At 37.8% G+C, this 27,411-nt stretch overlaps 1 protein-coding gene across 6 annotated transcripts in view; it reads left to right on the forward strand.

The window, feature by feature from the left end:
* The window catches only part of LOC106883273 (protein KRI1 homolog), a 99,803-nt gene that overhangs the window by 22,986 nt on the left and 49,406 nt on the right, over positions 1 to 27,411 (forward strand). Inside the window, exons 1-2 of one of the 6 annotated variants that reach the window (XM_014934222.3) lie at positions 19,239 to 19,277; positions 24,197 to 24,270. In XM_014934222.3, the coding sequence (XP_014789708.1) occupies positions 19,247 to 19,277; positions 24,197 to 24,270 (105 nt within the window). In that variant the 5' untranslated portion in view covers positions 19,239 to 19,246. Of the gene's footprint in view, positions 1 to 19,238; positions 19,278 to 19,894; positions 19,941 to 20,358; positions 23,112 to 24,196; positions 24,271 to 27,411 lie in introns of those variants that run through there. The other 5 variants (XM_014934223.3, XM_014934225.3, XM_089366649.1 and 2 more) reach the window with 5 other exon arrangements.

Consider the following 27,411-nt stretch of genomic DNA (forward strand, 5'->3'; position numbering starts at 1 on the left):
TTAATAGCTCTCAATATGATACCTGTTAATCAGAAATCATTTTTATTTAATGAAAATTTAATGAAATCTAATCATAAGTAAGTGAAATTATGCTAAATACAACTAAATCGCAAACCTTTTTCCTCTGGCTATATCAGCAATTTTGAAAATTTTTGGGTGCGAATTTTACATGAGTAGAAGCTTTTTTTATAAACTTTGTTGCTTTCTGAGAAGCCTCGTCTTGCCATGAAGTAGGAAAATGGTGTAACTACCAGTGGTACTTACAGTAGAAGTCTTAGGCAACTGAAAATTGTAGAGGTAAGGGTAGCTTATTTAACAAGGTAGGGGTAGCATGATGGTAATTTAGTAGGGCTGGGTATCAGCTTCCTCACTATGGCTGATAATCTATGCCATGTCTTTCTATAATGTAGAGGGAAGAATTTAGTTACCAACAGAGTTCACAATGATTGTCTAAGGTGGCTAGGTATCACGGTTGTCATCATCTGTTTGACAGGAAATGAAGGTAACAAATTTAGTTTGGAGCAGTTAAAAATGAGACTGTTTCAGTGACCTAGGAAAAAAATCACTCTTTGCTACCAGGGGAGCTTATTTTGATTAATGGCAGATGGGTCTTAGCTGTCAAGATTGAGGTTAGAAGGATGGGTTTTACTTGCTAGAAAAATTTGATAAGTATTTCAGCCACTATTGGTAACATATACATCTATATAATTTCTAAAAGTTCATAATTTTCTTGTCTACTTATAAGTAACAGACTATTACTTAACATTTCTTCATTTGTTCAGATATATATTCCAATTATCTACAATGCTGTAAATCTAGATATCCTACCTCTAACAGCCAAACTGTTAATGCCAAAATGAGAATTAATTTAACTACAATAATCAGAAGCCCTTGATACCTACTTCAGTGACACTCAATATTTTCTAACATGAATCTGTAGTTCAATGTTATCATTATTTGGTTTCTATTATGATTACATCTTTTAAAAGTTCCTTTCCGGCCTATATTTCACTCCAGTCATGAATTAAGTGTTAACCCTACTAACCTCATTCACTTATCCCAGTCCCTTCATGTGAGAGCATCAAAAGATCACGAGTATTTACTCAGCTTCTTGAACAAACAAATAAGAAAAAACAATGTGAAATTATAATTACAAATTTTTTTCATTTTTATATTTTCTTCTGTTTCCTGCTTCCAGGCCTTACTCTCATTCAACACAGAAGCTACAGGCTGAAAGAGGCCCCATGGCAGGCATGGCACCGGATGGCTGAATGTGCATGATTAAGATCTCCAGGGGGCTCAACATTATCTTGGAGGATGCAGAGGGTCTGGCACAGGATAACCAGCAGTGGCGAGGTCTGGTGGAGACCACTAACTGGGATGACCCCAGCCCCATCAAGCAAGAGCATGAGTGAGTGACTGAGTGATCCAGCTTATCTGCAGGGTCACAATATTTCCACAAGAATGTTATTTTATTCACAAATTTCATGGACCAAGATTTAGAGTGAAATGTTTTCCCAACTGCCAGCCTTCTAATATGGTTCTAAAAGGTGAAATGAATGCTATTAATGCAATAATAGTTGATCCATGCACTCATGATCATTAACTGAACTCATATCCTAGCACATGAATGAGTTAGAGTCAGAATATAATTTAGATAAGGCTGATTAAGTTTAGGGAAAGTTAGTTAATGATAATGATTTAAACATTGCAACTGTTATGGCTGCTAGTGTCATCATCGTCATTTAATGTCCATTGTCCATGCTGGCATGGGTTGGACATGCTGGAAGGCTGCACCAGACTCCAGTCTGATTTGTCATGGTTTTCTACGGCTGGATGCCCTTCCTAATGCCAACCACTCCGAGAGTGTAACGGGTGCTTTTATGTGCCACTGGCATGGGTGCCAATTGCATGACATCGGTATCTTCCACGACTGTTATTTTGCTCAGCTTGATGGGTCTTTTTCTCAAGCATGACATAATGCCAAAGGTCTTGGTCATTGCCTTCATGAGGCCCAACACTCGAAAAGAACTCAGCCACTTTGCCTCCATGAGGCCCAATGCTTGAAAGGAACTCAACCACTTTGCCTTGACGAGGCCCAACACTTGAAATGTGTTCTTTACATGCTACCAGCATGGGTGCACTTGGCTTGATGGGTCCTCTCAAGTACAACACACCACCAAAGGTCTCGGTCACTAGTTATTGCCTCTGTGAGGCTCCAAGTTCGAAGATCATGCTTCACCACCTCATTTTGTGTCTTCCTGGGTCTACCTCTACCACACGCTCCCTCCACAGTTAGATATCAGAACTTCTTTACACAGCTGTCCTCGTCCATACGCATCACATGATCATACCAGCACAGTCATCTCTGGTGCACACCACATCTGATGCCTCTTATGCCTAACTTTTCTTTCAAGATGCTTACACTTTGTTGAACATGCACACTGACATTGCACATCCAGCAAAGCTTCATTTCTTTCAAATCTACGCATGTCCTCGGCTGTCACAGCCCATGTTTCACTGCCATGTAGCACAGCTGTTCACACACAGGCATCAAACAATCTGCCTTTCACTCTGAGAGAGAGGCCTTTTGTTACAAGCAGGGGTAGAAGCTCTCTGAACTTTGCCCAGCCTAATCTTATTCTCCCAGCTACACTCTCGGAACATCCACCTCCACTACTAACTTGGTCACCTAGATAACGGAAGCTATCTACTATCTCTAGCTTGCTTCCCTGGCAATTGATGGAGTCTATTTTCTGTCCAATTTCAGTGTTTATTGTACCTGTGCATCTTCCACATACAAAAGCTTGTTTCCCTCTTAACCTTCCTTTGATATTGCTGCACCTTTTATGTGTCCAAAGCTTACACTGGGTTCATCTTACAGAGATTCTACCTACATCTTGTCTACAGATTGAGCAGGGCCATCTGCCTGAAGGGATTTGTGATTTGTCTGCCTTTCTACTTACTAAGACTTTGGTTTTTGCTAGGTTAACTCTAAGACCCTTTGATTCTAGACCTTGCTTTCATACCTGGAACTTCTCTAGTTCAGGTAGTGATCCAGCTATAAGAGCAAGGTCATCAGCATAGAGAAGCTCCCAGTGACAGCCTATCTTAAATTCTTCTGTTATTGCCTGAAGGATTATGATGAACATGTCATTAAACTGATATGATACCCTAGTATACCAATTACAGAGTGCAACAGCTATGGTATCATAAACAGATACTAGTATAACATACATATGAATGTCACATGAAACTTCTATATTCCTAACATAGACAGATGTGCAAATTTCAAAAAGATTGCCTTCAGTTAGCAATATTGTTGGGGTCTTCCTTTTCTCATAATAACTTGGAACACAAAACAATACCAATGATATATTTCAGAATTTTTGTAATAGTGCATCTCAATACATTTCTTCTTTTACTTATAGTGACATTCTTTAATGAGAAAGAGATGTTCTGCTCCCTCTATCTTGGAGATAATTTTGTGAGCTTTCACTTATTTCTAACTCACATAAATTTATTACATTGTCTGTCAGACCCAGTTTATTCTTTTTTGTGCCACTGACTTGTTTTCTTTAGAAGGACTATTCTATGTATGATGATGAATAGAGTGTCCGGTTTTCTTTATTTCAATTTATTTTTAATAGTACTGATATTACAGTCTATACCAGGCAGAGAAAGAATCTAATCTTTCCTGGAAAATTAAAAGAACACAATAATCTTATTACTTAGAGGAAAGATAGTTCATAGTAGGGGCCATGTCTATCAGTCATTTGCGTGTTAGACAGACAGACAAACTAACAAATACTTGGGATCACAGACTAGCAGAGAAGACAGACTTTGTTGTGGAAGATGCACAAGAATAGTTAATATGAAATATATATATATAAAATAGCCACATTTCAATGCTCAGAAATATTGTTAGTGGTTGATAGCATTTGTTACCTACCTAGCAAGACAAAGATATGGAATGCAAAAGATTTGCAAAGACTACAAAGAAATGAAGCAATCATACACAGATGGAAGTGTGATATTTATGAGCATGAACAAAGAAATACAAATGAGCTGAGAAAAAATCTGGATAGAAGAAGAATCAGAAAATAATATGCCAAGGGAGGTGGCTATACTAATACTAGCATGTGATGCATATGAAGGATGACAGTTGTACAATGAAATGTTGTGCTCCAAGTTGGATGGAACCTATGGAAGAAAGGAAAAACCAAGGAAGACATGGGACTGATCTCATGTAGCTGCACCTCACTATTTCTCCCTCCTCTGCCACCCTGCCACCTTTATCAACACTTTCATTTCTTTCACCTTCTCACTCTTGTTCATTTCTGTCATTGCCCTTAATGAGTGAAAACAACAAGGAATAAAATGAAGGCTCTCTAGCTTTGTTGGTTAGAAAGCAATTTCACTAGTGCTGGTGCCCTGATAAAATGTTTCCAATATTCCCTAGAAAGATCTTGGTGTTGAGAAAGGCACCTGTCTATAGAAACTATTCCAAAAATGACATATACAAGTAGGACATTAGTAGCTTGTCTAATCCACTCCATCATGGAAAGCAGACATAAAATGTTGATGTATATATACAAGTAAATATGTATGTATGCACACATATGTGCCTGTATGTATAAAATATTTATTCAATATCTATGTGTTGGTGTGTGTGTGGATGCTTGGTAATCTAATAACAAATTGTTTGTCATGCACACTTCACGCATTTCCTAATTGTGACCATATTTCTCTGACCCTCTTGACCTATGACAAACCTCCAGAGGTATCAGATTTCAGTCAGCAAAGTAGTCAGGATCTTTTCAAGTAGAATTCATGATAAAATTTCATTTCACTTTTCACTTTAAACTTTTTTATAAGAGGATAAGTATCATCTTTCTATGGAACCATATCTTTCATTTCTGTATACACAATAACTGACCAAATCCTTCTGTTTTAATTCTTTAAACTTTCCATATACACAAGAGAAATATATTCTGTTACTTATCATCTGATCTGATATAACTTGTATACTCAATAATCTTGATATAAGCAATGCATTTTTTTCTAAAGAGTGATATGGCTTTTGAAAGGAATTTTTTAGAAAATTGTATACCTTTGAACATCAATAAATCTTGCATTCTCTGACTGTTTATCTACTCTAGTTATGCTTACTGGGAGACTTTTCATAATGATAGTTATACTGTTATAATTCATCTTCACTTTGATCATTAACAACTGTGATGCTGTATTTTATGTTAGGCTACAATAGGCTAAACCAGATTACATTTTCTTCTCAGTGAATCTGGAAGCTAATAAATACTAAAGTATTTCTGTGACAACTTAGCTTCAGCTCTTTATAATGATAAATATATCACTGGTCCATTGTTCATGTTTTAATGATTTATTTCATAACATTGAAAAGGTGGTGAAATACAATAGTTATATGGAGATAATTATTAAACTTTTAGAAGAATTTGTGACTTTTGATGATGAATTGAGACATCTAAAATAGTGGTAAATTATCAGAATCTTCAGAACATTGGATGAAATAACTTGTAATATTTTTCCAGTATCTTGCATTCTGATTTCAAACCCTGTTGTGGTCAACTTTGCCTTTCATCCTTTAATGGTTAATAAATGAAGTACTAGTCTAGGGTAGTGGGTTGGTAAAAATGTTAGTGTCAGACGTCTTGCAGTATTTGTTTTGGCTCTTTATGTTCTGAGTTCAAATCCTACCATGGCATACTTGAAGAGTAAACTTAATCTATCACCCAGTTTAACACTACCATTGATTGATTTTGGCAGAGTCCACTATGTTGCAAGTGTTCTTCAGTTTGATGATAACCTACCTCCCTCTCTTCCAACAATCTTATAGTCCTTTCATGAGCAGTGACCTTTCCTCCTAACGGAAATTTTTTTAAATTGTTAATTTGACACAAGTCATCACATTCAGGAAGAAATGATCAAATATCTTCCATTAGTTGTTTTGGACAATTAAAAAAAATATTTAAGCATCAGTTAGTTCAGAGGGCAGTAAAACCACAATTCACATACATTGGCTCTGTACACACACACATGTACATAGCTATAAATAGGCAGCATTGTGTATAATTCACTGGACATTGAAAACAAGATTGTTCTTTGATTTTTAACTATTTTACTTTGTTTTGTTTTTTGTTTTTTTACTAAGTTTCAAGTCTTAGAAAACTACAGATCAGCCCTGATTGAGCAAACTTATAAAGAAAGGAGGTCCAACCATGACCATCTATGTGTGGGTGGGGTGGGGGGTATCTTTTCACACCGTGGACTACATTATTCAATGTCCTTCCATTTTATTGTGAAATTTGAAAGATTTGGTTGCTACTTTTAGTAAGTAGAGAATCCTCTCTTGGCTTACAAACTTTGAAGATTTACACAAACAAGTTTCTGTAAACAATGTTTAATATTTTACTTTTTTTTTTCACATTTCAAGTGTACATCATTTATTCTCAAAATTCTATACCATAAAATCTTAAGTGGTATAGTCTTCCTTGTGTTGAAACTGCATTTGGTGCTAGCTATTTCAAATGTGAAATTACTTTTTTTACATCCAATGTTAAATAGTTAACCATAACATCAGCTAAGGTGTCTAATGATATTCTAAGTGATACATGACACTGTTGTTATTATAAAGTCCCCAATTAAAGCAACTTACCTGTAGCTTGCCTGTTGACAGCTGAAGTATTATTAAGTTTAGTTGTACTGCTGTCACTCACTTATCAGCTTAAGCAATAGTGAAAAGACCAAAGCTATAAATCAGTGTACATACTGCTGTAGTTATATTTTCAAGTGTAAAGAAAAAAGTAAAGAGTTTGAGGAAACTAATGTTGGTCTGCATTAGGAAAAACTGTGTTGTGATATTCACAAATTCAAATAAGTTTGTGGGACAAGGAAAAAAGAGGAAGCTGATATTTTAGAAATAACTCTTTATTTCAGGAAAGGAAAAACTTTTTATAATTTTGTCATTTCTTTCTCACTCTTTCCTCATTCTCTTTTCTCTCACTATATGTAGTTGATGAAAAAAAGGCAAAAACAAATGGAAATTCATCACCAATTTCAACGAATACTCTAGTTGTTTGATCAACAGAGTTACCTATTTCTTGAATTGTAATATGAGGAACCAAATATTCCACAGACATGAGTACCTTTAATAGTATTGTCAAACAGATTTGACATGAAATTATGTGACAAGGCAAGTCACTCTAATTACAGGTGTACATCATCCAACAGGCAGTTTCCATCAACCAAATATCACTATGATGACCTGAGATGATGGTAGAAAACACTTGCTCAAGGTCCAAGAAGCTGCTTGTCCAAGTGGAGTCAAATCCAAGACTTTCTGATTCAGAGGTTTGCTTTCACTAAATGAATATCTATATACACACATTAAGTCTCATTATGTTGTCTTTCAACCATATGTGGTCTGATCAATAAGTATCTGAACTGTTGCCATAGTAACGAAGCTAAAGCATACAGAGTGAAGCTGCTTGGCACAGATTTATCTTGTACTCTGCTGTGCATGTGCACTAAGTTTAAACGTCCTAGCTCACTTCCGCTGTTTACAGCAGTGCTTGGAAGGAAGGTGTGTAGCATGTGATCATCACATTGACCATGACAAAGGAAGTTGAGCAGAGAATCTGCATCACATTTTGCCAAAAGTTTGGCAAAACCTGCTCAGAGACCTACACAAAGTTTTCAAAACGTTTTCACCATTCTCCTCACAATCAAGATGTTGTGCAACTGAAACCCGAGTGTCTTTTTGGTCAGCTGAAAGTAGTTTTGACACAAACTTTGCAGACACTCGTCTCATACCCAAATCTTCAGTGATAATGGACTGAACTGAACTGTAACTAATCTGCACATCCTCTGATAACTCATGGATGGTGATTCAACAACTTCCCCTCACAGCTGCATGCATATCTGCAGTGTCTTTCTCAGTTCTGCTGGTTGTGGGTCTCCCAGAATGTTCATCAATATTGTCATTTTTTTGGCTATCTTTGAAACATCTGAACTACTCATACACTTGTGTGTGGTTCTTACACTCTACTCCATACACTTTCTGCTACTTTGCGAAGGACTATGAGCAGGTATTGTCATGACAACTTTCTCTGCCACGGTCATAGCAATGATCATACGCTATGCACCTTCCTTCCAAGCACTGCCGTAAAAAGTGGAAGTGGGCTAGAGCGTTAAAACTTAGTGCTCATGCACAGCAGAGTTCAAAGTCAGTCTTTACCAAGCAGCTTCACTCGGCAAGCTTTAGCTTCATTACTATGTCAACAGTCCGGATACTTATTGATCAGACCTCATATATTACCACAACCTTCCTCCAGTAATCAGTAATACTAGTTACATAGTAACCAGCATTAAACTATATTATATATGCTTTCATTCTCCTGCATTGACACGTGGAAATGATCTGCCTAATCCCCTGCCTAAGCCAAATTATTCTAGATGTAGCAGACATTTGATCATCACCATTAGGATTATCCTTTCCATCACCTTCAACCCCATCATTACTGCTGTCACAGCTCTTATTATCACAGTTACTACCAACACCACCACCATCATCATCACTACTTGCCATTACCATTATTATTACTTTTGCCCTACTGACACTGCTTTCATCATATATATCACCATCACTACTGCAAGCTGTATCAGCATCACCAGTACCAACTTGTTGTATTACTATGAGCACAACTACCACTATAATCATCATTCTTACCACCTAAACATTGTATATAACAAATTTAGGTGTCAAACAGGACAGAACATGTCCAGACTGCCATATCCTTTCACAATTAGCTAATTTATGATAAAGACAGCAACATGGTTGTGAATCACATAGAAATACGACCTCTCTGCTATGTTCTGCCATTGTAACAATTTGATCGGATAAGTTCAAGGGAAAGAGTTTGTTATACAGAACTGAGTGGATCTAATTAACAACTACAAGAATAACAACAACAGCAACAGCATTAACTCATTTTTGCTAACTAATTAAAGAATCTAAAGCTAAAGAATTAAGACATTTAAAATTAGTTGAATTTATCAGATGATTGCGCTATTTATTATATAGCTGCCAATCTTTCTATTCTAACATTGAATATTATTTTCTTCCATTTGATAGCTATTTTACATCCACATTTCTCAGTTGTCATAAAGATAATTTTTTTCTAATAAATTGAGTTATTTGCATAAACTTTTACTAGATTTGTTGTTTCTTCATTTGTTAGTCAAAGGAACTTGCCAATTGCAAGCCTTCCTGATTATGGTATAATGACAGCTTGATAAGTGAGATGCAATAGAGAAATAAGTTGAAACACATAGAAGTGAAGAATAAAGACACAGTAGAGATGGGGAATAGAGAGAGAGTAGGGTGACAAATTGGCAGAGACATTAAAATGTTTGATTTATAAAAAATAATTTTGACTCCTTGAATTCTAAATTCAAATCCTGCCAAGGTCAACTTGGCTTTTGATCCTTTCATAAATAAATTACTAACCCAGGGCAGTGGACTGATAAAATTGTTAGAGCTTTGGACAAAATACTTTATAATAGCCATCCCTGTTGTATATATTCTAGCTTCAAAATCCTGACCAAGCCATTATTATAATGAAATAACTTCTCTCAGGTGGACTAATAAATCCAAATAAAAAGATCTTGAAGACAGAATAGTTTACATATATATTTGCTTTGACAAGAATGAAGTGTAATGTTTTAAGTGGAGCACATATGAGGAAAAACTTGCAGAAGAGAAGAAAATGGAGATCAGATGAGGTGTTTATTAAAGAATTTATTTAAATTTGAACTGGGAAATGGTTGTGAAATTATTTACCATTCCATGATTATTTGTATTGCCTTATATGTTACCTCTTGTCCAATTAGAATCTTCAGGATTCAGTCATTGGAAACCAACGATGTTATTGTAAGATATGAAAATGGAAAAGAACATCACAAGTGCATGGTGAGATATTTGATTCAGCATAAAGAAACATTATCTCTCACAGTAGTATTGGTATAAAGGACAATAGTAGAAGCTGCTGCACAGTGGGACTGAACCCAAAACCACATGGTTGCAAGGTGAACTTCTGAACTACACAGCCTGTGCCTATCTATGCTGGCAGCTGACAAATATAAAATTTCAAATCAGGAAGACTAATGAAAATGACACTAGCTGAAGAATTCTATTTTAGATTTAAAAAAATACTTAGACACATTTATCTTATCATTAATAAAATAGTCCCAGTGATATGCCGCACATACCCCCCCCCCCCCAGAAAAAAAGACACTCTGTTGGTTACAACAAAAAGGGTTCCAATTGATCCAGTCAACAGAACAGCCTGCTCATGAAATTAATGTGCAAGTGGTTGAGCATTTCACAGACACACATGCTCTTACTCTGGTTCTCAGGGAGATTCAGTGTGACACAAAATGTGACAAGGCTGGCCCTTCAAAATACAGGTACTACTCATTTTTCCCAGCTGCGTGGACTGGAGCAACATGAAAGTGTCTTGCTCAAGAGACACAATGCACCACTGGAACTTGAACTCACGATTGTGACCTGAATACCCTAACCACTAGGCCATACACCTTCACTACACCTGGCATATGATGAGTTTGAGTAAGATTACAACTTTTTTTTTTATTCTTAGGTTTTAGTCCTTTTAGAACTTCAACTAGTTTTCTCATAGTTGTATTTTTAAAAATTACTTTATTTTTTTTAATGCTTTTAAGATGGCCTTAAGCATTACTCAGTCTAACAAAGAACACAGAGATAGCTGACAAGATGTTCTGGATCTCTGAGAGAAACCCAGTTTTGTATTTTGATTATGACATGCACATGCACAATATTAGTGTTAGAATCCAACTTCACAAAAACAATTTAATAGTAATACCACATGAATTGAACCCTACCCTATTCACCAGTGGCAGGATATTGTTTATGCATTTCCTGTTATGGTCACAGGATTCAGCTTCTTTCACACTCAAAATAGATCAAAATCCTAAACAGTACATCTAACTCACAATAAATACTTCAAGCTGATCAACTAGTGATCTTCTACTAATATCTAACTTATATTAAATTATTACTCAATTATCTGGGACAGTGCTACTGCTATATTCACACAAACTAACTAAACCATATTTTATAAAATCCATTCAGCCCATTAGCAAAGGTTCCTTCACCAATACATAACAACTACTTGCAATGTATATGCATTTTTAATGTTTAACTCTTCTACCACCATTACAGCAGCTTCAGCTCTCCTGAACTAGCAACCAGCTGAAAGACAGAGACCTTCCTCTTTGACCATAATAAAGTCCTCGGAAGCATTTGAAAATTTCATTTGAAGAGGAAAGTGAGGAGAGGGAAGTGCTGCCTCCCATCAAATTTCTTGAAAGGTGGATGAGAGTGGCAAACTTGACCCAAGTGGATGGGCTTGCTCTAAGCATGCATCTATAAATTGAAGGAGAACAACTAGGAGAAGGTGCTTCCTTAGTGGTCAAGATGACTGTGGTTTTGTGGGGTTTCCATGAGAAGTTCTCAGAGGTTTTATCCCTTTGAATTTTGTCTTATTCTATTTTCCTGTTTATGTGCTTCTTTATGTAATGCTACACTGTATTATCCTTGATGTTATAATTTAATTAATATATAGTTAGCATGTTCTTTTACCTCAGTACTCCTTTATTAAATACCAGTAAATACCAATTGATCAATCTTCACAGATACAATCTAATAAGTTAGTATTTAAGTATATAATATGTATAAATATCAAACTATTTCTAGGTAATTTCTTTTCCTCCCTCTATTGTAGTAAAAAGTTTGGTATATACTCAAAAGTATTCAAAAAACTTTTCATCCTTTTGTTATAATATTCTTCTTAATAATCTTCTGAATAACCCTAAATTTTAACTTTATATAATATGGCAATGTTGTTTAAAATATTTAACTATAGTACCCCATGATAAAATTTCCCCCGTTTCATTATCGATGGTCTACTAGTGGCTTGCCCCTTTAATTGTCAGCTAACATCTTGATTTAAGATTTCCTTTACCAAATCTCATTATATTGCTTCAAATTAATCTTGATAGTTTTTATGACTATACCCACTATGATTTCTGTCGACTCCCTCAGCTCCCTTCCTAACAGACACTGCTCCTTGCTCTTTTGGTCTTAGATATACAAAGATTTGATAAACTAGACTATAAATTAAAACTGACCCCATAAAACAGTGACAAACTAGATCTGTAACAGGTCTTTCTTCCTGATACCTTAGTAGCTTCTAAGCTGAGGTGAAGACAGCATGTTCTTTGTCTATCTCCTTCCCTCCTTGGAGATTTTTGGTAAAATTATACTAATGTGTCCATCTGTTTTTAATTTAATCTAATTCTATGTCTTTATGCAGCTGAGGATTGCTCTGCATTTAAATTGATGTAATGATTGCATTGTTCAATTAAATGGAGTCGCTTGAAACGATCATACTGCATTAGCTCTGGCTATCCTTGTTGCTTATTTTGATTATATTGATAGATAGATGCATATAAACGTAGATGTATGCATATATATGTATATATATGCATACACACATCCATATAAGCATTATATATACATCGATATATATATATACACACATCTATATATGTATTATATATAGACATACATCTATATATATATGTATATATATATATATATATATATATATATATATATATATATATATATATATATATATATATACATCTATGTATATATATCCATCTATATGTTTATATATATATGTGTGTGAGTGTGTATATATGTATATGTATGCATATATATACATACACACATCCATATACGCATTATATATACATACATCTATATATATATTACATATATACATCTATCTATCTATCTATATCTCTCTATATATATATCATCATCATCATCATCATCGTTTAACGTCCGCTTTCCATGCTAGCATGGGTTGGACGATTTGACTGAGGACTGGTGAAACCGGATGGCAACACCAGGCTCCAGTCTAATTTGGCAGAGTTTCTACAGCTGGATGCCCTTCCTAACGCCAACCACTCAGAGAGTGTAGTGGGTGCTTTTACGTGTCACCCGCACGAAAACGGCCACGCTCGAAATGGTGTCTTTTATGTGTCACCCGCACAAGCCAGTCCAGGGGCACTGGCAACGATCTCGCTCGAAAATCCTACAGGAGCCAGTCAGGCGGTACTGGCAACGGCCACGCTCAAAATGGTGCATCTCATGTGCCACCCGCACAAGAACCAGTCCAGGGGCACTGGCAACGATCTTACTTGGCTTGCCGGGTCTTCTCACGCACAGCACATTTCCAAAGGTCTCGGTCAGTAGTCATCGCCTCGGTGAGGCCCAATGTACGAAGGTCTTGCCTCACCACCTCAGCCCAGGTCTTCCTGGGCCTACCTCTTCCACGGGTTCCCTCAACTGTTAGGGTGTGGCACTTTTTCACGCAGCTATCCTCATCCATTCTCACCACATGTCCATACCAGCGCAATCGTCTCTCTTGCACGCCACAACTGATGCTTCTAATGTTCAGCTTTTCTCTCAAGATACTTACACTCTGACGGGTATTCACATTGACATTACACATCCAACGGAGCATACTGGCTTCATTCCTTGCGAGCTTACGTATGTCCTCAGCAGTTACAGCCCATGTTTCACTGCCATGTAGCATGGCTGTTCGTACGCATGCGTCATACAGTCTGCCTTTTACTCTGAGTGAGAGTCCCTTTGTCGCCAGCAGGGGTAAGAGCTCTCTAAACTTTGCCCAGGCTATTCTTATTCTAGCAGCTACACTTTCAGCGCACCCACCCCCACTACTAACTTGGTCGCCCAGATAGCGGAAGCTATCGACTACCTCTAGTTTTTCACCTTGGAATGAGATAGAAGTTGTTTCCTGTTTGTTTACAGTCTTTATTGCACCTGAACATCTGCCACAAACAAAAGCTAACTTGCTAGTTAACCTGCCTTTGATGTTGCTGCACCTCTTATGTGTCCATAGCTTGCACCGGGTACATCTTATAGAGTTACTACCTACTCCTTTTCTACATACTGAGCAGGGCCATCTACCTGAAGGGGTTTGTGTTTTATCTACCTTCCTACTTATTAGGATTTTGGTTTTAGCTAGGTTGACTCTAAGGCCCTTCAATTCTAGACCTTGCTTCCACACCTGAAACTTCTCCTCTAGTTCTGATAGTGACTCCGCAATTAGTTGGGCTATGACCCTCTCTGTAACTTTCATAACCTGATCTAACAGCTTGATGCCTCTGTAATTATTTGTATCTAAAGCGTCACCTTTACCTTTGTAGCAGTTGACTATGATGCTGCTACACCAGTCATTGGGTATGACTCCTTCGTGTATCACCTGGTTCGTAATACGGGTGACTAGGCTATAGCCAACACTGCCAGATATTTTGAGCATCTCTGCAGCGATTCCTGATGGGCCGGGGGCTTTCCCGGTCTTCATACTCTTAATTGCTTTATCTACCCTGGTACTATCAACTCGGATAGCTGGTCCCTCTATTGGGTCGACATACGGCAGGCTCTCTTTCTCCCATTCATTCTCTTTATTAAGCAATCTATCGTAGTGGCATCTCCAGACCTCTTTCTTTGCATCCTCATTTAATGCAAGCGTACCATCATCCATGCGAACACATTTCTCTCCTACAACATCACTATTCTCTCTCCTACAACATCACTATTCTCTCTCCTACACTGTCTTGCAACACGAAATACCTCGAGTCTTTGGTCCTCACGGCGCAGAACATTGGCAAATCTTTCCTTATCTGCTTCCCCTCTGGCTAAATAAACCTGTCGCTTAGCCTCCCTTCTGGCACATTGGTACAATTCCCTGCTACCACCGTTCTTCCAGTCCTTCCAAGCCTGTTTCATTTGTCTAATAGCCCTGTCTACCTCCTTGTTCCACCACCACGTTACTCTGGGTCGGGAGGGGACCTTACACCACCCACAAATCTGGTCGGTGGCTTTCAACAGGTTGTCCCGCAGAAATCTCCAATTGTCTTCCACGTTGTATGATGCTATATCCCCTTCTATTTTGTTAAATGCTTCAAGTAACTTGTCTCTAAGTCTCTGTCCGTTTGCAGGGTCTTTAAGCTTCCACACCCTTCTCCTCCAAGCCTGTCTAATTCTGGGCACCCATTTTGCCTTGATCCCAAAGTCGCTAACTACTAATCTATGTTGTGGGGTACATTCTTCACCAGGGTAGGTTTTGGCATTTATAAGCCGCCCTCTTGCCCTATTTCTGGCGAGGATGTAGTCGATTTGGCGAGAGTGTCTGCCGGAGCGGTAGGTGACTAGGTGACTGGCAGGTTTCCTGAAGTTGGTATTGCAGACCATAAGATCGGTTGCATCACAGAACTCCAGCAGTCTGGTTCCCTCCTCGTTGTGGGAACCGAAGCCATAGCCTCCATGTATGCCATGGAAGCCTCCAGCACGACGTCCGACATGACCGTTGAAGTCTCCAGCCACAAAGAGAAGGTCCCTGTCACTCGTCGACGAGGTAGTTTGCAAGAGGGTGTCATAGAATTGGTCTTTCAGACCATCTGGTAGCCCCGGTTGAGGTGCATAGGCTGAGATGACAGTAGCTAATCTATGATGAAGCACTAGTCTGATCTTAAGTACTCTGTCACTTACTCTAACGACCTCGATTACCTTATCCACCCATTTCTCCGCTAGAAGTATTCCTACGCCCCCGACCCCGTCAGTGTTCCCTGCCCAGAAAATCTTGTACCTGTGTTCTTTGCCTGTGAGGAACCTCGCAGAACCTCCTCTCCATCTTACTTCCTGGATGCAGCACATATCTACGCGTCTCCGTTCAAGCATCTCAACAATTTCACCAGATCTACCTTTCAGCGTGCCGACGTTGAGAGTGCCAATCCTAACAGTATGGGTGTTGGGGGTGTGGGCCTGTAGCCTGGGAAGGGGAAAAGCAGTGTCGTGTACCTGAAAAGAAAACTTGCAATTGGAAGAATTCATAAGCAAAACAGTACCTACAACCTGCAAACATTACTCAAACTTAATGCGCTACCCAAAGGTAGGGGAGAGGATGGCCAAGGCCACTAGATGGGTTCCGGGAGACAGCTGAGGATGACAGGATGACAGAGGAATGCACTTCCGGTGGAGGGGGTGGGAGGGCGGGTGTACCATCAGCGAGGAGATAGGGCTCTTAATCGTAGATTTTAAATATTTGAGAGACAACAATGCATAAATCGTAATTTTTAAAAGAGCAATGAAATCTAGGTGAATAGAATATATACGTAGCATGAATTTAGGAAGCTTAGAAAATGAATAAGTATGAATTTAAGACAAAAACTGAATTCAAATGAATTTCATGGAGAGAAACAAGATAAATAATAGAGGGCAGACTAAAGCGCGAAGGTATGAGATATTTGAGGCCGTAAATAAATAAAAAGCTCTATCTTATCTGCATCTTGGAGACTTCGTCGTAGTATGTCAGTGGAGAAGAGATTGAGATAATTTAGAATGGATTTCTCATTTATATATAGCCAGAACCTGAAGACCTTAAGGAAAAACTACGAGAGAGAGAGAGAGAGAGAGAGAGAAGAGAGAGAGAGGGACTGATTTAGAGAGGATGGAGGGGTAGACAGAGGCATAGCGGGAGAAAAGATCATCATCATATATATATATATATATATATATATAAAGAGAGAGAGAGCGGGGGACCAGTCAAGCAGCACATCACGCTGTAATTCTTGGATATATATATATATATACACACACACGTCTATGTATATATACATACATCTATTTATATATCTATGTATATAGCCATCTATATGTTTATATATATATATGTGTGTGAGTGTGTATATATGTATATGTTCAGCTATGTATGTATATATACATATATACACCTATGTATCCTCATTGTTTAACGCCTGCTAGCATGGGTTGGACAATTTGACTGAGGACTGGCAAACCAGATGGCTGCACCAGGCTCCAATCTGATCTGGCAGAGTTTCTACAGCTGGATGCCCTTCCTAACGCCAACCACTCCGAGAGTATAGTGGGTGCTTTTACGTCGAGGTCGACTTTGCCTTTCATCCTTTCAGGGTCGATAAATTAAGTACCAGTTATGCACTGGGGTCGATGTAATCGACTTAATCCCTTTGTCTGTCCTTGTTTGTCCCCTCTATGTTTAGCCCCTTGTGGGCAATAAAGAAATGAGAAACGTTATCGCGCCGGGCAAAATGCTTAATGGTATTTCGTCTCTCTTTACATTTTTGAGTTCAAATTTCGCCGAGGTCAACTTTGACGTACAGATTATTTAATTAATTTTTTTTAACTAAACACTTTCAAGCTTCCAATACTGGTAGAATGTGTCACATAGAACAGGATTTACTCTTAACATTTTGGACAAAATTTTGTATTTTAGAAGTTATTTCATCAGATGTTACAGAGTGACAATGGACAAATTCGTGTTTGATAAGTGCCAATACATGAAACTCTCAGCTTTTGACTTATTCTCTAACTTCTGCCAATGATATATATACATATTACATATATATGTGAAAAAATCTCATCACACAATCAAACCAATGAAAGAGCCTCTACCTGGTTGCTCAACACGCTAAAAATAGCAGCCAAAGTATTTCCCTTCTTAAATCACATGCCCATTGTATTTAATGTCCTAGATTATCCCTAAAAAGACGGTTTGCTGAAGGCTGGAATGTTTTTGATTATACGTTTGCAGTATCAGGGTTGATTTGAGGCTAAATAACAATGACTTTATGGTAAATTTCTATATTAACACCCGCACAATTTTCACTAAGAAAAAAAAAATTGATTTTTTGCGTGGAATCAAGTACCCTGACCTGGAAATCTTTTTTTCCGTTGAATGAATTCCTGTGACCTCCTAATATTGCAAAATTAGGTTACTTAAGGTGAGCCTGGTAACTGATGGTTTTGGGGTCTTGTTTGTAATTTTTGGTGAGCCATGGTGCAACCAACAAGAGGGTAAAAATCCCTGCCATTAATTTGGTGTGGATGGGTAATATAAAATAATTCAATCACAACATATATTTAAGTTAAACACAAAAAAAATTGAAATATTATCATCACTTACATGGAAAAATTGAAATATTACCTTTCAGTATTTTATAAGGTAAAATCTTAAATTATCAATTATTTCATAAAAGCAATGCCTGGAAAAATCATGGATTACATGGAAAAATGCGAGCATGAAAAGTCATATTCTTAAGATTATAAACCTGGAAAAGTACAGGACAATTTATTACACCTGTAAAAGTATAGGACAAGCTATTACTTCTAATAAAATAAAGAATAAGAAATTTTTTACTTAAAATATTGCAACTAAAATTAAAATTTGAATATTAAAACTTATTTTATTATAGTTTACAAATAACACTATACTTATTTAAATAGAATTTGGCTAATTTCAGTTATCTTTTTCTCTCTCTCTCTCTCTCTCTCACACACACACACCAGCACCATTGCTCTCTCTATCTCTTCACACACACTAACAAAACAACTTCACATACACACCACACTTTCTGTCTCCCACACCCCATCAAACACACACACGCATCAATTCTTTCCCTTCACGCCGACTTCAAAAGATCCCCTCCCCACACATATGTAAAAACAAAAATTTATTTTACGGAAAGCGACGATCTTGTTCAGAAACATAAACAAATGCACATGGTTTAAGAAGTGATATAAACTGTTCTCAAATCGAAAGATCGCCAAATTCTAAATAATCTAATACAATCACATATTAAACAGTAATATAAAATAATTCAAGATCATAACAATAATTCAACAATATAACAATAATCAACGATAACCCAAAAATGAGCAAAATTGAACTATCACAGCACAAAAAATGCACAGAACTATACCAAAATGGACAGCAACACGAACACAAAAATGGACAACTAAAACAATAAATTGCACCAAAAATATCTCCAGTTACAAATGAGTTGGCTGCAAGTAACACGCAAAAAAATTTCCATGACCTCCACACAAACTAAAACTAGCAAAAGTTTGATATAAAGTGGTACGCTAAACTCAAAGATCCTTCTCTTGCTTTACTGCTTAATAACTTGCATTTCAGAGAATTACAAAGGAAGGGAGGTAATCAATAGACCCAATGTAAATCTGTAAACAAAGATGGCAACTGATTGCGATAACATAGTTGATGGTAAGTAGGGACTTTAATCACATTATCATTGCTAATACCCAGGTAGATAGACACTTATATATGGGTTTAAAACTATGCAGAATTTTTAACCTCTAATCGGAATCCAGTTATTTTCTTTATGTATATATATATTTGCTGTTTTTACTCTATACTTCATTTGTTAACCTAAGTGACACGTGGTTAACTTTGATATTTTGTATGATTTAGTGATTGTAGTCGCTAATATCTCAGTTAATTTGAGTTCGTGCTGGCTGATATTTCAATAATTCATCGTTCATGTTAATATGCCTATTAATCTAATTACTATCTTACATTCATCACGTCAAATTTAAAATATAGGTTGTTACTAATATCAACACAGCGCTAGGCGAACAATAATTAAAACTTCAGTACTAAACGTTAATTATCGTCTTAAAATCCTTCAAGTATATAACCTTAAATGAAACGTCCTGGTTTCCTCTTGATTTAGGAAACCATATCCGAGAAGACTGTCTCCTATATGTCTCCACCGTTCGCGATCGCGCATTTTATTCTTCATATTCGTTCCCAGCAAGTTGTTTTACACCTGTTAGACTAGTTTTTTAAAACTTTTGTCACCGGGTCAAACGTTTACGCTTGGCTGATACAAGCGCATGAATGGAACACCCAAAACGGACTTCAGTCGTAACTATATATTGGTGTTCTTCTCCCACTCCATTTTTTGTTTCCACTTAATTTTCTGAAAAATGGATATAAATATTTGGTTAATGGGTAATCCTTCGTTTTAACTCGACACAACCAAAACAAAAAGTCATCAGCCCCTCTGGACTTTGTTTCCTCATAACTCTCTTTAAAGTGCATATTTTCGAGAATGTATATTACATAATGCTGATGTTTGAAACATTTAAGGCGAAGGTAAAGAATAATACGCAACACGCGGTGTTTAGGGTTAGGGTCTTTGTTACACCGAAAACGGGTGGTGTGCGTATTCTTTAACAACGCCACATTTAAATTTGAAATTTTAAAAAAAAAGGCAACCAATCGTTTTTGGTCTTAGAACTGTCAATTTCATTCGTTAATTTCCGTGAATTTTTATTTATTTACTTTTGGTTTCATGATGTGTCGAAGGCGACATTTTCTTTGAAGTTGGAAAGTGAAAGAGGAAAAAGAAGGGGATGTATGTACGTGTCTATGAAAGATAATGGGTGTCCGTTTGTGTGTATTTATGTATGTCTGTGTAATATGAAAAATAATGGGTGTGGTGTGTGTATTTATGTATGTACGTGTGTATGAAAGCTAATGAGTGTACGTGTGTGTGTAGCTTTATGTATTTGTATTCACACAGATACGTATACTCATTATCTTTCATAGACATGTACATACACGTGCGCGCAGGCGCTCCCTCTCACTTTCCAACTTCAAAGCAAATGTTGCCTTCGACACATCATGAAACCAAAAGTAAATAAATAAATAAAATTTCACGGAAACTAACGAACAGCTGCGAAGATTTGACAATTCTGAGTAATTACCTAAAAAAGAAGTGAAACTGGTGATAACTGTCGATTAGAGATGCGGAGAACTATCTGGAATGCTTCAAAAAATGTCTTTGAATTTTATCGATATAACTGTGATATACACCCTTAAAAACGTATTTAAGCAAAATTTCATTGAAAAATATGCATTTTTCTGAAAGTTAAGAAGAAACCAAGTCGGAGTGGGGAGCCACCTATGTGTAGTTATACTTGATTTCATACAAAGTAATAACTATCACAATATTCCTTTTTCTAATTCATAGGATCCACGTGTTCTTTGAAAAGTTCAATACAGAAAAGAAACAAATTTAGAACTAGTAGCTCAGTGAGTGTATACTACCCTCAAGAGTAACAGTTGAAGTCAATCACTATAACTAAGTAACGACTTCACCACTTGCCTCTATGGTGGGTTTATCTGTTATTGTGCCCAGGATCTATGAATAATCTTAGGATGAAAACTTTTAGAAGATTCCATGCCAAGACAACTATCAATTCCCATACACAACCATCTTAAAAAAAGAGCATTGTATTATGAGGTATGCCTTAAAAAATGCATGATGGTCGTGCCAGGTCCTCTTTTGATCATAGGTTTCCTTCACCAGAACTGACTTGGAGTTCAACAATAACGACTACATTTGTCTGAACACAGGACGATTCCACTTTGTTTTTACCTCCGGCCAGTAAAGGAGCGTCTTTGCATTTTCTTAATCTATAAGAAATAGCAACCAAATCTCCCTCAAATCCCCTACACTGCCATCTTAAATAAGGACACACTAGACACACTATATCTAAATCTAAAAAGGATGGGATGGTCATCATCATCATCATCGTTTAACGTCCGCTGTCCATGCTAGCATGGGTTGGACAATTTGACTGAGGACTGGTGAACCAGATGGCTACACCAGGCTCCAATCTGATTTGGCAGAGTTTCTACAGCTGGATGCTCTTCCTAACACCAACCACTCCGAGAGTGTAGTGGGTGCCTTTATGTGCCACCGGCACGAGGGCCAGTCAGGAGGTACTGGCAACAGCCACGCTCGAAATGGTGTATTTTACCTGCCACCTGCACAGGAGCCAGTCCAGTGGTACTGGCAACAAACTCGCTTGAATGTCTTTTCATGTGCCAATCAACTCAACCAGGGCTAAACAACAACTATTGAAAGCATTAATGCTTGAGTCAAGAACATAAGAATTGGGGAAGTTTCAGGCTTCAAACTCAAATAGGCAGTAGAGATATCAACATACAATTTAGTTGTGAGTCGTCCAACCTCTCTTCAGGCCCTTCCTCATTTCATTATCACATACACCCTCATACCCACATATAACTTCAGTGATATCTCCCACACTCTTCAATAGTTTTGTACCTCACCCTCTCTAGTCATAGATAATACTCAACTAAAACCATTAAAGTTACCATGAATACTGTATCACAATGAGTAAGATTCCTCTTTAGGATCTAGTAATACTTCTGCTCTCATATTTGGGACAGTGTTGTTATTGCTATACAAATACCTGTTATAGCCAGCTAAAAAAAAAGCCATCCAACTGATTAGTAAAGATTTATTCATCAAGGCTTCGCTAGCTGAGAGACACTTTCTGGTTTCTATTTTTTCTTTGTTCTAAACTGACTTTTTCTTTGAACCAACTAGCTTCATACCTTATCCATCCAGATTCACATTCTCTCTCTCTCTCTATCTCTCTCTCTCATTAGATTTCACACTTAACTCCTTGCCCTGTCCATTCTTCTCAGAATTTTAGTCCTCCAGAATCACCACCTCTATTTTTCTGCATGCATCAATTACACAAAACGCAAACCAATGAACTGCATCTGTCTGGCCAACCTGAGAAAGCCTGCAAAAGTAATATGGAATAGCTGACCGTCTGCTTGCCCCAGCTTTTCTGACTGATAAGAACAGTTTCCGATACTACTTTATCACAGAGTTGTTAGCAATAAGAAAAACTAGCATCTGTTAAAACAGTTGCTCTAACAACAAAACAAAAAGCTTTTTCACTCATGCAGAATGGATATAACAGAGAAACGTTTTAAATTGAGCCCAGTCTAAATATAACAGGTTCATATTTTATTAATCCTGTTAGGATGAAAGATGAAATCACCTTTGGATTCATGACCGTGTAACTATATATGCCATAAGTCACCTGCTTCGAATCACTACCATTATTGCCATTTGTCAATAGCTGTCACCATTCATGTAGATTATCAAATATTAATTAGTGAAATTACAAATTAAGTGCTCTTCTACAATACGACCTCACCACCACCACCATAGGTTTTTGAAGCAAGCACATTCTTTTCATGTGTAAAGTATGTATTTCAATACTTCATCATTGACAATGTTTTCATGATGATATTGATTTCAAATTTTGGCACAAGGCCAGCAATTTAGTGGGAGGGGGTAAGTCAATTACAGCAACCCCAGTGTGCAACTGGTACTTATTGAACCCGAAAGGATGAAAGGCAAAGTCGACCTTGGCAGAATTTGAACTCAGAACATAAGGGCAGATGAAATTCCGCTAAGTATTTTGCCCAGTGTGCTAATGATTCTGCCAGCTCACCTTGTTTCCATGGTAATATTGTTCACCATTAAAGCAGAATTGTTAGTATGCCACACAAAATGCTTAGTGGCATTTCTTTTGACTCTTTATATTCTGAGTTCAAATGCCACTGAAGTTATCTGGGCTTGTCATCCTTTCAGGGTCAATAAAATAATCACCAGTAGAGCACTGGGGATCAATATAATTGACTTACCCAACTCCCTTTAAAATTGCTAGCATTATGCCAACATTTTAATATCATTCACCATTGGTTTGACTGATCTACCATTTCTCGAGTTGCTATTACTATTAATTTCTTCAGCCAATTCTAACTCTACTTTATTAGACTATATGATTTTTTCTAGATTTTAGACTTCTTTAACTGTTGCTGTTATCTGCCACCTGACAACATTTCTTCACCTTATTTCCAGTGTTCATTCTTAATTCTTGCTCTCACAAGTGCCCTAAACCAATTTCTGAACTTACCATCTTAAATAGCACACATAGAAAAAAAATTTTTAATATAACTAGTCATGTTATGCTGGATATCATCAGGGAACTGTTGAATTCCCTATAGTTACTTATTACATGTGGATCTCAGGCAATTATTTACCTCAAATAAATCACGTTTACTATCAATAACATACTGAAAAATACTAATATTCATTCCATCAGTTATCAGGGTCACCTTCATAATTTACCCTCTTTGTTTATTGAGTTGTGCAGAAAGTTAGATATCTTCCTTTTGTAATATTTCTCACCTTTATTGTAATATGAGTATAATTTTAATAGCAACCTTCGATGTTCTGTCCTTTTAGGAACTTTATTTTAATATTCCTTTTATTTTTCTTTCAGTGAAAGAACAGGATATACAATCTGATAAGGATTTCTCCTCGGAGGCTTCTTCATCTGAGGATGAAGATGGGGAAGTAAGTAATTTCAATTATGGTACTGTTTAGTTATAAGAAGATAAAGCGCTTAGTTAAGAAATTAGATAGTTTTGTGAATTGTCAATTCTTTCATATTTTTCAACAATTAGAGTAATTAAGTGATGACATTCAAGTAGAAGAAGAGGCTCTATGACAGGGAAAGCTATCATAAACCACTGTATTGGCTGTGACGTCCAGATGGAGAATTACTGACTACATAATTCAAAGTACACAAGTCTTTTCTGAGTATTCCACTCCTATTTCACAGTTAAGAGGTTAGCAATAGGAAAAGTGATGGTGGTCAATCTTCCAGTCAAACCAAGGAAACTATGTTTCCATCTGTGTTTTGTAATATTGATATTTGTTAGTTGCAATTCTTGATATTACTATTCTTTTGGTGACAGAGTAAGATTAAAACCTAGAACTCACAGATTTAGAACAGAACAGATACGACAAGGTATACTGTCCAATGTCCAAACAATTCTGCCAATCCACTGCTCCAGGCACATGGCTTAGTTGTTAGGGTGTTGGACTCATAATCTATAGTAAGACATCTGTGCTTGACCCTTTTGGGAGTGGAAATTTTCTTCCTTTTCCTTTTTCCCTGTCCTTTTTCTGCTTTGCTAGTTACTCAGCACCTTCACTAGTACCAGTAGCATCCAGTCATAGAAACCATGCCAAAGATGACACTGCAGCTTGGTGGATCCTCTCAACCTGTCAGACCCATACCAGCATGGAAAATGGACATTAAATGATGGTGATGATGTCATACAAGCAGTATCGTTCATTTCCAATATTCTGCAAGAACATCTCTGGTCATGGGGAAATATTACCTTACTTGGAAACAAGTGAGGGTTGGTGACAGGAAGGGCATTCAACAATAGAAAATCTGTCACAATAAACTCAAACTGACCCTTGCAAGCATGGAAAAGCAGACATTAAAACAATGATATTAATAATAATAATAATAATAATAAATGCAGATACATTTATATAATACAGGAACTCCTAGCATTACAAAAGTAATGCATTCTTGAAAATGTTGCAGTTGATGGAAAATATGGAGATATGTATTGGGAAATGAGGAAACTTGGGATAGAAGAATGGTTAGTGAGAGCTGTGCGAGCCATGTACAGAGATGCTGCCAGTAAGGTGAGGGTTGGAAATGAGTACAGCAATGAATTCCGGGTAGAGGTAGGGGTCCACCAAGGTTCCGTCCTCAGCCCCCTTATTATTTATCATAGTCCTCCAGGCAATCACAGAGGAGTTCAAGACAGGTTGCCCCTGGGAGCTCCTCTATGCTGATGACCTTGCCCTAATTGCGGAGTCACTATCAGAACTAGAGGAGAAGTTTCAGGTGTGGAAGCAAGGTCTAGAATTGAAGGGCCTTAGAGTCAACCTAGCTAAAACCAAAATCCTAATAAGTAGGAAGGTAGATAAAACACAAACCCCTTCAGGTAGATGGCCCTGCTCAGTATGTAGAAAAGGAGTAGGTAGTAACTCTATAAGATGTACCCGGTGCAAGCTATGGACACATAAGAGGTGCAGCAACATCAAAGGCAGGTTAACTGGCAAGTTAGTTTTTGTTTGTGGCAGATGTTCAGGTGCAATAAAGACTGTAAACAAACAGGAAACAACGCTATCTGGGCGACCAAGTTAGTAGTGGGGGTGGGTGCGCTGAATGTGTAGCTGCTAGAATAAGAATAGCCTGGGCAAAGTTTAGAGAGCTCTTACCCCTGCTGGCGACAAAGGGACTCTCACTCAGTAAAAGGCAGACTGTATGACGCATGCGTACGAACAACCATGGTACATGGCAGTGAAACATGGGCTGTAACTGCTGAGGACATACGTAAGCTCGCAAGGAATGAAGCCAGTATGCTCCGTTGGATGTGTAATGTCAATGTGAATACCCGTCAGAGTGTAAGTATCTTGAGAGAAAAGCTGAACATTAGAAGCATCAGTTGTGGCATGCAAGAGAGACGATTGCACTGGTATGGACATGTGGTGAGAATGGATGAGGATAGCTGCGTGAAAAAGTGCCACACCCTAACAGTTGAGGGAACCCGTGGAAGAGGTAGGCCCAGGAAGACCTGGGCTGAGGTGGTGAGGCAAGACCTTCGTACATTGGGCCTCACCGAGGCGATGACTACTGACCGAGACCTTTGGAAATGTGCTGTGCGTGAGAAGACCCGGCAAGCCAAGTAAGATTGTTGCCAGTGCCCCTGGACTGGTTCTTGTGCGGGTGGCACATGAGATGCACCATTTTGAGCGTGGCCGTTGCCAGTACCGCCTGACTGGCTCCCGTAGGATTTTCGAGTGAGATCGTTGCCAGTGACCCTGGACTGGCTTGTGCAGGTGGCACATAAAAGACACCATTTCGAGCGTGGCCGTTTTCGTGCGGGTGACACGTAAAAGCACCCACTACACTCTCTGAGTGGTTGGCGTTAGGAAGGGCATCCAGCTGTAGAAACTCTGCCAAATCAGACTGGAGCCTGGTGTTGCCATCCGGTTTCACCAGTCCTCAGTCAAATCGTCCAACCCATGCTAGCATGGAAAGCGGACGTTAAACGATGATGATGAAGACATTGAAGAGGCTCAGGAAGGATAGATCAGAAGGTTGGGAAATCATATGAATGTGAAGGAGTGGTGAGGAAGGAGATGTAGGGTACATGAGGATGGCAGAGAAAGATAGATATGTAAGATGTTAAAATGGAGTATGGCAGAGGTGTGTGATGACTGATCCTGTAGATCTTTTTAAAAACAACAAAAAGCAACATAACCACTTTCATGCATAAAACTAACAATTTGTAAATATGCGTAATACAATATGTCTACAGAAAAGCATTTAAAGAGAAATACATAAGGAAAAAAATAAGAAGTGTAATATTGGTTTCAAATTTTAGCACAAAACCAGCAATTTTGGAGGAGGGGTGAGTCAATTACATTGACTGGTACTTTTTTATTGATCTCAAAAGGATGAAAGGCAAAGTAGACCTTGGCAGAATTGAACTCAAAACATAAAGACGGATGAAATGCCACTAAGCATTATGTCTGGCATGCTAACGATTCTGCTAGCCTGCCACCTTAAAGAAATGTACTGTTGTAAAAGTTTATATTCTTGTCACAAAAGATGCTGATCAC

Source organism: Octopus bimaculoides, chromosome 19 (assembly GCF_046866305.1).
Source record: "Octopus bimaculoides isolate indiv1 chromosome 19, ASM4686630v1, whole genome shotgun sequence".
NCBI classification, from domain to species: domain Eukaryota; kingdom Metazoa; phylum Mollusca; class Cephalopoda; order Octopoda; family Octopodidae; genus Octopus; species Octopus bimaculoides.